The 13,802-nt window shown below is 35.2% G+C and overlaps 1 protein-coding gene across 4 annotated transcripts in view; it reads left to right on the forward strand.

Moving 5' to 3' along the window:
* The window catches only part of LOC150101033 (putative E3 ubiquitin-protein ligase RNF144A-A), a 100,012-nt gene that overhangs the window by 47,740 nt on the left and 38,470 nt on the right, over positions 1 to 13,802 (forward strand). For all 4 annotated transcript variants that reach the window (XM_090401310.1, XM_090401307.1, XM_090401308.1 and 1 more), the window contains exons 4-5: positions 1,860 to 1,920; positions 8,263 to 8,375. In XM_090401310.1, the coding sequence (XP_090257436.1) occupies positions 1,860 to 1,920; positions 8,263 to 8,375 (174 nt within the window). The remainder of the gene's footprint in view (positions 1 to 1,859; positions 1,921 to 8,262; positions 8,376 to 13,802) is intronic.

Consider the following 13,802-nt stretch of genomic DNA (forward strand, 5'->3'; position numbering starts at 1 on the left):
AGTCACCTCGGCAGAGTACCTGAAAACTGGTTAAGAAAAGATCCAGAGTGTTGAGAGAATTGCCAGGAATTCTGGTTGAGAGATGAATTATTTGCTTTAGACCATTGCTTAGAGTAAATAAGTTTTGCTTCTCTTCCAACTTGGTTAGTGAAATTGTAAACGGAGCCACTTAGAATTGTTGACGTTTAAGGTCACCAAGGATGATGACTTCACTGTTAGAGAATTTGGACTGCAGAAAATCAAGTTCAAGGATGAGAAGTCAGAACTGAGGGAAAAGATAGTCAGTAGATGAGTGATATGCATAGTATGACAAGGAAAACCTAAGACACATAAGATTAAAAAGTTGAGATTGAAAATTAGGTATCATTTGGCAAGGAATATCAGGTCACACAAGTACCACTTTTGTGGTACTGGTTTTCTCTCCATATATGAATTTGCTCAGACCTTTATCTATGTTAAAATCTTGTGGGTACTCCACCATTTTTAGCTTTGCTCTTTTTTTTCTCCAAATTTCCCAAAACATTTCTATGTGCATGGTATTTCCAACTCTGCTGTTTAGATCTCTAACCAACTTTTCTTTGTCAGCTGGCTTCTCTGATGACTCAAAAAATTCCTGATTATAATAAGCCTGCCATTCAAGATTATTCTCATGTTTAGTGTTAAATGCTATAGCTACCCTTTCCTTTCTCTGATCATTATTTCCTGAATATAATATCTTGTATTTGTTATTTATAAGAATCTATCTGTTTTTGTCTTTGTTTTAGTAACATCAGTTATTTTGATGTGGTACTGCTCCGTTTCTTCTGTCATTTCCACTTACATATTCTGCTGATGGTGGTGAGATTGAGTTTTTTTTTCCATTAACTGACTTTTCACTGTTCACCCTGGTTCTGTGATGAAAACATCATGACTTGTTTAACCAGACAACATCCAAGCAGCGTGGTATTTCATATTGTATCATTACTGTTTTTTTTTTTTGGTTTAAGCCAATATGGAATACAGTTTAGTCATCTAAATCCCAAATTCCTGGCCTATCCTCATTTGTTCAGTATTCAGGTAGTTACTTCCTATTGGGGGTGCATCACTAAAAAGTGAGAATTGGTCATTAGGTCAGAAGCCTGAGTCAGGCTTCTTTGACACCTAGAAAGGAACTGCACATAGTTAATATTTACGAATGTGTATGATCGAAAAGATTGGAATGTGAAAGATTAGCAAAATAAGTGTTTGAAGCAAAAATGAAAGGAAAAAATACAAGAAGATCAAGATATAGACAGTTTTGGTGCAGCTAGGTGTACTTTAAAAGGTCAAAATAAAAACTGACTAAATCAGGAACCTGATATACTGTATGATTCATCACTTTAGAAGAAAGTTGTTGAAAGTTATGAAATATTAGTGCTGGACTATCGTCATAATATCTCAATGTAGCTATCTCTGCAAGAAAGTGACTGCCACTGCATTCCTTTATTTATTTTTATAATGATCCTACTTACAAAAGGTGGTAAACTTGTTTTATCCATAGCACTAAAGAACTCTCAGCCTACCAGATTACTACTATATATTCAGGGCATACATTAAAAAGGTGATGAAGAAATTCAGTTACCTATAATGCAGTAGTTGTACTACTCTTTTTGTGATTTACAAACTTTGCCTTCTAACAATTTGAATCGATTCAATGGATGAATGACCTTCTGTCTGTTAAGTTATCTCATTGTTTTCTTCATTAATACAACTTCTTATTGAGTATCTTGAATAGTAAAGCTAAATTTGGTGGATATTAAGTTTGAGAGTAACTTATGGTCCAGTACTAAAATGCTTTAGATGGGATTTATATGTGATCTTTTTAAACACTTTCCTTGCAGATTGAAGAATTGGTAGATGAAGATGTATATAGAATGTTTCAGAGATTTAAATTAAACAGAGGTAATATTTCATTTCTTAGTTTTTAAATTTTTGTAAAATTATGTTACTTATTCCTTTGTAAAGAGTTGATCCCATTTTATAAAATGTTTACTATAACTTACATGACATTTGGTCTCCTCAGATGTCTTGTAAAATAAAAAGTATACAAGATAGAATTAAACATGCACTCCTGTTCTATTTACAAAAGGCAGCAATTGTAGTATAATTAATAGTATACTTCATTATTTTCACAATTATTTTTTTAATAAGTGTTTCATCACATTCATAGCATACTAAAACATGATTTAAAAGTATGGTTTATATTTGTGTCACAAGTTTGGGATAATCCAGAATCTCAAATACATTATGACATGGTAGTTAGTCTTTTATTACTGAGCTTAGGACAATCACCTACTTCATTCTTGATGATGTAAGCTATCCTACACGTTAGATGTAAATAGAAACTGTTGTTGCTATAGAAACACAACTAATGCTCTGTTTAAGTCAAACAAACAAATGAAATTGTTTTATTAGGCAGAAAGATATAATACCAAAACTTTAAATTATGGTTAAATTAAAGAAACAAGAAGGATGTTTTTGTTTGGGTACCATAATAGAAGCATAATATTTTATTTTTATTATATATGTATATATTTTTTTGAATGTGTGATATTACATTGCATATCATAATTATCATATATTTATGATGAAAATAATGTATTTTATTATTTAAGATTCTCTGTCCTTATTATTCCATGGTCATTTATTTTTAATATAACACTTCATCATCATCATCAAATTCCTGCCATGTACCCTCAAGGGGTGTACAGGATATGACAGTACTACATGAAAAAATTACATCATTACTAACTTCCTATCTACAATTTTCCTCCAAATCAGTCTGTTACTTGTCAAGACTCCAACATTATCAGATCTTATATTTCTATCGTCTAAGGCACTTTGTACCGTATCAATCCACCTATATCTTGGTCTTCCTCTGGGTCGTTTTCCTGACAACCTGGCAGAGAACACTTGTTTTGCTAATCTTTCCTCTCCCATTCTATTTAAGTGACCATACCATCTGAGATTAGCTCTGCTAACGCATTCCTGGATGCTGACAATGTCAAGTTCTTTCCTAATATCCTCATTTTTAATATGATATTGCCATTGATGCCATCTGTTCACGCCTCTAATCTTTCTCAGGACTCTCATATCTGCGGTCTCTAGTCTTTGGTCAAGTGTTTTATTTCTGACCCAGCTCTCAGATCCATAAGTTAAAATTGGTTTGAACACTGTCTTGTATACAGCTAATTTAGTGTTCCGACTAATTTCTTTCTTATTCCATATGAATTTATTCAATTGACTTCCCACCATTCCAGCTTTGCTGATTCTGTTGTCTATTTCTATATTTAGTTTACCATCTTCAGTAAAAATTGTACCTAAGTAGCCTGAAATGTTTTACTTGTTCCACAGGTTCTCCATTCACAACACAGTTGACATTTTCAATGATTCTGCCTATTTTCATTGTCTTTGTCTTTTTATTGCTGACCTTCATACCATATCTATTACAACAGCTATTCAATTTAGTCAGAGAATCTTGCAGACTTGTAGCGGATTTATTTAGAAGTATAACATCATCCGCATAAAGCAAAGAGCTGACATTAACATCTCCAATTTTGATATCAGGTTTAATACCACATTCCTTCATAATGTGATCCATATAGATAATGAATAACAGAGGGGATAATGTACATCCTTGTCTCCCACCAGATTTAACATTAAACCATCTTCCTGTACTTCCTTCAATTCTAACTGCTGACTCACAACTCAAATAAAGACTAAGTATCGCTTGATATAATGCCCCATTGACACCATATAACTGCAGCGTATTGAATAGCTTCTCTCTTGGCACCTTGTCATATGCCTTTTCCAAATCGACAAAACTTAAATACAGATCTTTGTTATATTCCCATGCTTTCTCGACTATTTGTCGTAAAGTGAAGATCTGATCCTGACAGCCTCTATTTGGCCTGAATCCAGCTTGTTCTTCAGCAAGCTTTTCTTCCACAATTCTTCTCAACCGTTTCTCAAGTATACTTGCATAGATCTTGCCAGGAACACTCAGTAGGGAAATACCTCTGTAATTCTCACATTCAGTTTTATTTCCCTTTTTATATATGGGTACTATGAGAGCTCTACTCCAATCATCGGAAATTCGTCCCTCTGTCCAGGCTCTCTGAACTATGCAGTGCAGCCACTGTAAGACTCTTATACCACCATACTTCAGCATTTCTGGTCGAATATCATCTACTCCTGCTGCCTTTCCACATTTCAAGCCTTTGATGGCTTTTTCTACTTCAAGTATGGATATGTATTCCTGACTGCATGCCTGGTCAGTGTTTTTTATCACTGTGCTGTCTTCACTGCTTGTTTCATTTAGCAGTTTTTCAAAGTAATTACTCCATACTTCAAGGATATCTTTTTCTCCTGTTTTCATTTCACCTTTATCATCTCTAATTCCTTTTACAGCACTCTTTCCTCCATTCCTAAGCTTCTTCAACAACCTCCAGAATATTTTGCCACCTTCTTGATATTTATTTTCTATATTCTTGCCAAAGTCCTCCCATGACTTTTGTTTAGCAAGTTTTACACACTGTTTAGCTTTCTTACATTTGTCTCTGTATTCTGTAAGAGTAAAAGCTGACTCATTTGCCAGGAACTTTTGATATGCTTTCTTCTTTTCCTTCACTGCCTCTTTAACTTCCTGTGTCCACCAGGGAGTTCTGATTTTTTTATCCTTGCACACAACCTCACCACATGCCTCTCTGGCAGAATCAATCAATGTTTTCTTCAGAGTTTGCCACTGAATCTCCAAGGTTTGATTCCTGTTCTCAAACTCTTTCATTTTCTTTTCAATAATATTTCTGTATTTTAGTCTACAGTTCACATCTGAGAGCTGCTCAACTTTTATTCGCTTTAAAACTTTCTTACATGTTATTCTTTTCAATATGAAATTCAATTTTATCCTGCTCAAGACTAAATAGTGATCACTTCCAATTTCAAATCCTCTGTACACTCTGGTGTCCAGCACCAAGTAGAAAACATCACTATCAACAATAACATAGTCAATGAGACTTTTCTTATTCCTAGCCTCTTCTCTCTATGTGAATTTGTGCACATTTTTATGTTGGAACATGGTGTTAGTAATAACCAGTCCATGTCCTGAGCAGAAATCCAACAGATAATTGCCATTATTATTAGCTTTGCTCTTTTCTCCAAATTTTCCCAAAATATTTTTGTATGTCTCACAATCATTTCCTACTCTGCTATTTAGATCCCCAACAAGGACCAACTTTTCCTTTTTCATTGTGTCAGTTGCTTTTTCTAAAGCCTCAAAAAATTCCTCCACTTCTACCTTAGTAGAACCTTCTGTGGGACCATAGGCACAAATAAGTCTCATTGTCCAGTTCCCCATTCTCATATTTGCCCACATTACTCTACTTGAGACTGACTGCCATTCAAGAAGATTAGCCTCGTATTTTGTGTTGAATACTATGGCTACTCCTTCTTTTCCTTGATTGTCATTGCCTGAATATAACATTTTGTATTTATTGCTCAGAAAGATCTCACCAGTTTTGGTCTTTTTTGTTTCAGTCACCCCTATTATGTCGATCTGGTACTTATCTAATTCGTTAGCTAGCTCCATTTCTTTGCCATTCAGGCTTCTTACGTTGATAGTACCGATCTTTAACTCTGGTGATGTTGAGTTGGGGTTTGTTTTCAGATTTGTTCTAGTAGCTGACTTTTCGCTGTTCGCCCAGGTTCCCTGGTGAAAACAACGGGGGCCTTGTTTAACCGGGCGATGCCCCAGCCGGCATGAAATTTTGTCATGTTGTACCATCATTTTTTATTTTGGTTTAACCAATAAGAATACAATTTGGTCGGCTAAATCCCAAATTGCCAGCCCATCCTCGTTCGTTCAGTATCAAAGTAGATACCCAACAGGGTGCACCACGAGAAGGTGAGGATTGGACATTAGGTCAGAAGCCCTGGTCGGTTCTCCGCATTCCTTTAAAGGCTATGTGGAGGTCTCCTCTCAGTTATACAGCTTTGACCCTTAAGCACCCCAATATTTTTGTATGTAACACTTATTATAACACTTATTTCTTTTAATTGCACACCATACAAACATAAAATAGAATTACATTCTGCTATTTCTGTGATTTAACTGTCTAAGATGCCAGCATAGTGACCACATATTTAGTAAAGAGATTAGCTTTATTAAAAAATGATTTTGAAAATTTGAAAGTTTTTTCACTTGGTTATACTATAAATTAAAGATTCCAAGAAATTATATTCTTGGTTTAATCCTTTATCCAAGTGTAAGCAGATAAAAATTTTGCATGTGAAGTAACATCACAGCTGGACTACTTGTATATAGAGGCTAATGACTTTGCATTAATTGCCTTGGTATCCCATAATGCAACACACATATCCTTACGGACATGTATAATGTTAGGCATTATGGGAAGAGCCACTACCTAGCCAGTTTCGATCTTTATCGAAGTCTCATCAGTGGGAGCCAGACCTAGAAGTGATACCAAAGTTGATACCAAGAATATAATTTCTTGGCATCTTGTTCCATTGCATAAAGGAGGCTCCAAAACTGATGTAGCAAATTACCAACCGATCAGCGTATCAGGAGTTGTTGTCAAAGTATCGGAGAAGTGGTCAAGAGCAAAATGCAGGAATGGATAGATGGAAATGAGATGCTGTATGAGGGGTGCATCATGGTTTTGTGAAGGGTAGGTCATGCCTCAGTAAAATGCTCACGTTTTATAATACAGTGACAGCTGAGTTGGATAAAGGTAATGGGTTTACAGTGATACTGCTTGACTAAGTTTGTGCGTGAAGTCACTTTATGACTAACTACTTGTATATGGAGGCTAATGACTTCACATCAATTGCCTTGATATCCCATAATGCAACACACATATCCTTAGGGACATGTATAATATCCCTAAGATTATGGGAAGGGCCGTTACCCAGACTGCTTTCGAACTTTATTGAGGTCTCATCAGTAGGACCGAGACCCTTGTATATGGAAATATGACTTCTGCATTACTTCAACCTTGGTATCACTACTAGGTCTGGTTCCCACTACTTTCAACCTCAATAAAAGTCGAAAACAGGTCTGGGTAATGGCCCTTCTCATAATCATAGTATTATACATGTCCATAAGGATATGTGTGTTGCATTATGAGATATCAAGGAAGGATGCTATAAGTTGATATTTATGATGGAACATATGAGTTTAGATAAGATATCAAATAAAAATATGAAAAGTTAGTGAATTGGATTGTAAATTAGCTTGGATATCAAAGTACTGTGCATAGGGGAGCAGTATTAGGAAGAAGGAAAGTCTCAACTGGTATTCTAGGGTACTCAGTACTGGAACCTTTATTCTTTATACTTTGTCAGTGAATTGTCATTGTACTGCAGGGAGATATTCAGTTGTTAGTAGATAATGTGAAGCTTGGGAGGTTATTAGTAATGGTAACATTTCAGAAGCATTTGAACAAACTGGAAAGGGGGATATCAGTTTAATGCCACTAAATGCAAAGTTTCGAAATTTGGGATCCACTGATGAGTGACTACATGCTCTATTGGTGGAACTATAACAGAGAATATAAGACTTTTGGGATGGAGAGTGATAGAAATTTGAAGTTTACAGATATTGAAGTGGTAGTGAGGTGGTGAAGGCAACTTAGAGGATTACTGCTGTACTGAGAAGATTGACTAGCAGAGATAAAAAGTTAGTAGTTCCATTGTATAAAGCCGTGAACAGACCACATCTGGATTATGATGATGGGATCTAGCTACTAAAATTTGAAGAGGATTAAGTAGCATTGGAGAGGGTACAGAGCTGTATAACAAAAATGACATCAGGACTGGATAATGTTGTTTATGAGTATGGTCTTGAGAGCATGCAAGCTGCAGAGACAGCATCCATGGAATTACCTGTGAAAGATGTTATGCTGAAAAAGATCAGTTGTCAAAAACTTATTCCGACTGCCATCCCAAAAATAGTTTCACTGAGTTGAATTGCTCCTTCCCCTTTTTTCTACCATATGGAAAATCTTCCCATTATCCACCTAATAAATACATCTCAACAACTTAAATGTCTCAATTATATCACCTATTTGTCTTCTATCCACCATACTGCAGATTACATGCTATAGTGAGTGTGCTTGTTTGGTATAATGGTATTTGTAGTGGTAGTAATAGTCAACATAGCCAATTTCCTAAGCCACAGAAATAATTTCTTTTCACTTATTTATATTTAAATTATCTTCTTTACAGAAGTAGAATTGGATCCAACTAGAACTTGGTGTCCTGCAGCTGGCTGTGAGACCATTTGTTATGTGAGTCCATCTAAGGATCCAAATCGTGGAGTCCCTGTGCATTGTGTCACTGTAAGTATTTTATCATTTAGTGAACCAAAATTTTCTCATATAAATTTTATGTGATTCTCACTCAAGAAAGGTTGTAAATCTATACCATATTAGGATCTTTGTAGGATAAGCTTTTTTTTTTCTTTTTCGTATTTTTATATGTTATTAATTTTTTTTTTTTTTTTGCATTATCTGAAGACCATGCTTTAGAGACCAAGCATAAAACTGTTTCATGCAACTGGTATATTATAAAATTGTTGTTTGCATTTTTAAAAAATCATAATTCCTTTTCCAAATAAATGAATTAGAAGTATCACTTACTATGGTAATTCAGGTGATAATATTTTTGGAATTAAGCCTTATTTGGTTTATGAGAGCATGCAAGCTTTCACAACTTTCTTTATATAAGCATTCTCTGAGATAATTACTTTTATGGAGAACCTTAATTTTCTTCTGTTGGATTCAATGTCTTGTAGAGATCTTGTTCCACAAGTCTGATTGTTCTGGCCCATCGAATTTAATGTAGTGTAAATGTTTGTCACACTGCATGGCCACTGATCTTCCTATTTGGCAAGCAGTAGCCCAAACTGGCAAGGAATTTGATATATTACATGTTGGACTAAAGGCAGAAGTTTATCTTTTGCAGAGCCTAGGAAAGTGGAAATCCTAATCTAAATGTAAGTTTCTGTGGTTTAGCAATTCTGTGGGAAGTTTTCAGTATTGAGACCACATTATAATATAAATAAGGAGTTTAATAAAAAATGAGCAATGTCACAGACAAAGTGGTTGCATTGCTCTGCAAGTATAACATAAAAGTGACTTTTTTTACCTTTTCAAAACATATCAAGATTCTTACATCCACCAAAACCTCCACATCACCCCATGAAAAAACCAGGCATCTATGAGAGTCATTGCTCTTCTGGCATTTGTTATGCCAGACAGAAAGGTCAGGAGAGATCCACACTTTCGACATAAAAGACGTTGAAAAAAGAAGAGCATAAATCAGGCCTGGCATTCCACATAACCACTACTGGCCATCAAGTACTCTGGCAGCAAACAAAAATGTCATATGTTGATCATAACTGTTTTACAAGAAAATTTAAAGAAACCTTGCAAATGCTTAGGATCTCTACACAATGCAATAAAAATCCGTGCTTAATTTTATATCAAATCTGGTCTGCTTTCATCAAAAATTTAACTGCCATGGACCTAGGATATAATGTGTGATATCACAAAATGCGATAGTAACAACTAGCAATGTTGCAACATGCATACAGTAATGAATTTACCATTTGTATTCTGGTTTATCAATTATATTTAATAGTTGTGAAGTTAACAAAAACATCTGATATGTGTAATTAATTGTTAATAGGCTTTTGTTATTCGCGTGGTTAGCCTAGTGGCTATGCGCTTCGCAACCATATGCCTGGGGAAGGAGTGTCCTAGGTTTGATTCCCGTCGGTGACGTGAGGAGCTGAAGGATCTTCCTCAGCCATAGCCAAGTTAGGCAGTTTTGGGCGTGGACAGCAGGGTTTTTTCCCCAGTTTATTCTGGGGTTTTTCATCCCGCAAAGCAGGCAAACTGGCCTTGAGAACTCAACACTACAGGCCATAGGATACACCGGGGCATAAGGCTGACCACCTTATCCTGTAAAAACGGAGTGAGGTCCGATGATCAATGGACCCTCGACACCGCAAGGTAAAAGAGGGTATAAGGAAGATGATGATGATGATAATGATAGGCTTTTGTTGTGTAAAACTTATGTACCACTACCTACTGATGATGCAAGTCTTACAATGTACAAAACTTGTTGGGTTTTAATTGCTTATTTTTATTAAACTCCTTATTTTTATATTATTATTATTATTATGGGTATCTCCATGAAGTCAGTAGACTCATTGCAGGAGACCCAAACTAGCAAAACAATATCTCTCATATCTCTTCTTGAATTCTTTTACAGACAAAGAACTCACAACTAAGTCAGGCAATGAATTTCACTCATTCACCACCCTCCAGGCAAAAAACCTTGTTCTGACACCCTTGTTAACCACATTCTTCTTTAATTTCCAGGGATGACCTCTTGTTCTTTCATCACTATCACACAGCTGAAACATTTCCCCTGCATCAATCCTATAAAAACCTTTCAGTAATTTAAATGTTTCTATCATATCCCCTTTTCTCCGCCTATCAACCAACCTCTGCAATCCACAAGCTCTCAATCTATCAATGTAGGGAGCATTTTTTTCATCACTTACCAACTTAGTCACTCTTCTCTGAACCCTCTCCACAGCCTCCATAATGTGGTCTCAATAACAAAAACTTCTCACAGAAATGGAAATCTTGTTGATTGGGTGGAAGGATGCTGAAGAAGGTTTTAAAACTACTTTTTATTATTTGTAAAAAGTTTAATTTGTTTATGAAATCCTCTCATGGATCGCACCATTGTGAATAAGTTTTAAACTATTAAATCTTGTCTACTGCACCTATTGTAAAAATAGTTTGCAAGTTTTATCAGATTTCTGTACTGAAATCTAAGCACACAAGTAAGATCCTGGATATATGTAATTTGCAATGATAATTCACAATCTACTATCAAAAATTCAATCTTAACTTCAACAGTTAAGTAAATTGAGTCTTTTCACTTCACTATACAAAAATGAAAAATAGTTTAATAATATTAAGATACATTTTAAAAATATATACACAAGATTCTGAACTTTACTTCAACAGCAGAACATGTCATAAAATCTAAAAAGACAAATCACATCTCATCTAGTTTTTGAGCCCAAAGATGTACCAGCTAAAAAGAAGATAAAAAGAATATTGTCACTTAACTGCATCTGGACCCCTCTTGAAAGAAACAGTTTCTTTAATTCTTTGGTGGAAACAGTTCTTCTTTTGAAAACTACTTTATCTTGAAATAAGTGTAGATTTCCTATTCCTTGTCAGAGATACAAAAAAAAAGTTCAGACTTGACAATAAAATCTTCAAATTCGAACACTATATACTGGTCCTCCTTTAGTGGCTTCTAGAAAAATCACACAAAAATGTTACTTCTTTCCACTTTATTCTTAAGATTTACAATCTTTTTCCTCTTCCTGTATGAAAGATTCTCAAGGGAAAATGATTGAACATTTAAAAATCAACTCGCTGTATCCTCCGAAACGGCTGTCAAAACATTACTGCACTAATGGAACCTTTAATATCCGATAAACATTTCTCTTCCTATATGAGAAACTTTATTTATCAAGTTCCAAATTTCCTATAACTTTCTTCTACAACTGTTATTCCAGTTACTTTTGTAACATAACAGCTAAACTTTTAAAGCATCCTTCTTTCTGAAAGATCACTACTCATGGAACTTTTACTCACTAGTTCCAAAAACTGTTCCATATCACAGCATATCTGTATGTTTTACTCACTAGTTCCAAAAAAACTGTTCCATATCACAGCATATCTGTATATATCTTTTACACAGCTCTGTCTAGCTGTTTACTAGTTACCTTGTTTTTTTCACTCCTGCATGCTTCAGTGTGCACTATACTTCTAGTTCCACTTCAGTGGAGTAAGGGAAAACTGCTGCCATTACAGATTATCTTCATGGCAATTTGCTTGAAAGCAGTAAACACAATTTCAGTCAACTAAGCAAGTCCTTTCAACTTATATATTTTAAACATACACAAATATTAAACTGACTGTAACACTAATTTTAGGTCAGGCTAACAAGTGAATCTACTGCATTCACTTCGTTAAAAATTAGTGCTATGTAAACACAATATACAAACTATTTAAAACTACTATATATAAACAACAAATCAATTTTTTGTTTTTTTATACAATATAAATGCACTAACATGATTGACCACTTCTGTGTCACCATCATGATGAGAGGCAGATGACAAGGATATAACTATTAGTCATCTTATTAACATAAGATTTGATAAAGCCATAAGCAAGGAAGGAAAGTGGACTTGGTGCTGTTTATTTCCTGAAAGATGCATCAGAGTCTTAATGGTGCTAGATTTTTGACAATTATGATGGTATGAAAGAGCATGAATGTAAAGTCAAGTATGTGTTTTCATTTCAAAGAACTGAGAAATGAAGGCTACCATCTGATTGATGAGGTAAGATGAGATCTAAAAAAGTCTATCCGATTGTTCACTTCTACCTCAAGAGTGAACTGGATACGATGGTAAAAATTGTTGGTCTTATTGATTAACTATTGTGGATCTATAAGGGAACCATGGCAAACTGCAAAAATATCATCTACATATTTGTGCTATAAGGACGGTTTGGGAAAGATCCTGTTCAGTATTTGTTCAAATTGTTCCATGAAGTAGTTAGCTAGTGTGGTAGATAGGGGATTGATGTACACCGAATTTGTTGGTAAAGTTTATTCTGGCATGTGAAGTAGCCAGAGTGAATGACAAAGTCAAATAGGTGGACAATATCTGCTATTAAGTCTTACTTAATTAACAGATCTACCAGGATGTGCACGAGGATGAAGTTGATCTTTAGCAGAATGGATGAAGGTAGCTAGTTGGTTTGAAGATGCATGGAGTTGAAGTAGCATGGAGATTATATTTTGTGATAATCACATTTGAATTTACTATTTTGGACTGTACTCTATGATAGTTTTTTTTTTTTTTTTAAGACTAGATCACTATTTTTTAAGTATTTTTATTGCCACTAATTAAAAGACAGTTTACTAGATCATTTGCAGTAAATATTCAGAATACACACAGAAATTAAGTCATCTTGTTGGGGATATTTATCTATGTATAGAACTGAATTACACCATAACAATTTCACCAATATAGCCATTCTGGGCTTGCAGATCATGCTCTGGATACCCGCCACCGAATGCGATGGAAGAAAGCCACTTTACTACTGCAGCAAATATAAATACGAAAGATTGTTCATGGAATCAGCCTCAGCTCTAAAAAACCTTCCCAAACCTCAACAAATTTGGGTACATGAGACTCCCCCGAATTTGGGAAGCTTGCATCTTGAGAACATCAGCCCAACAGCCAAGGCAACCCAATTTAGCCTGCTAGGAGGCACCTTTAGGACTTTAGGAACAACGATAGTTACTCTCTTTGGCCTCATTTGCTTGTTGTTAGTGCCTGCATGCACTTATCATAGTTTTATGTTCCCATGAAGATGGCAATGTATCATAATCATCAAATTCCTGCCATGTACCCTCAAGGGGTGTACAGGATATGACAGTACTACATGAAAAATTTACATCATTACTAACTTCCTATCTACAATTTTCCTCCAAATCAGTCTGTTACTTGTCAAGACTCCAACATTATCAGATCTTATATTTCTATCGTCTAACGCACTTTGTACCGTATCAATCCACCTATATCTTGGTCTTCCTCTGGGTCGTTTTCCTGCCAACCTGGCAGAGAACACTTGTTTTGCTAATCTTTCCTCTCCCAT

Source organism: Typopeltis vanoorti, chromosome 12 (genome assembly GCF_054136105.1).
Source record: "Typopeltis vanoorti isolate ZY-2024b chromosome 12, IOZ_Tvanoo_1.0, whole genome shotgun sequence".
NCBI classification, from domain to species: Eukaryota; Metazoa; Arthropoda; class Arachnida; order Uropygi; family Thelyphonidae; genus Typopeltis; species Typopeltis vanoorti.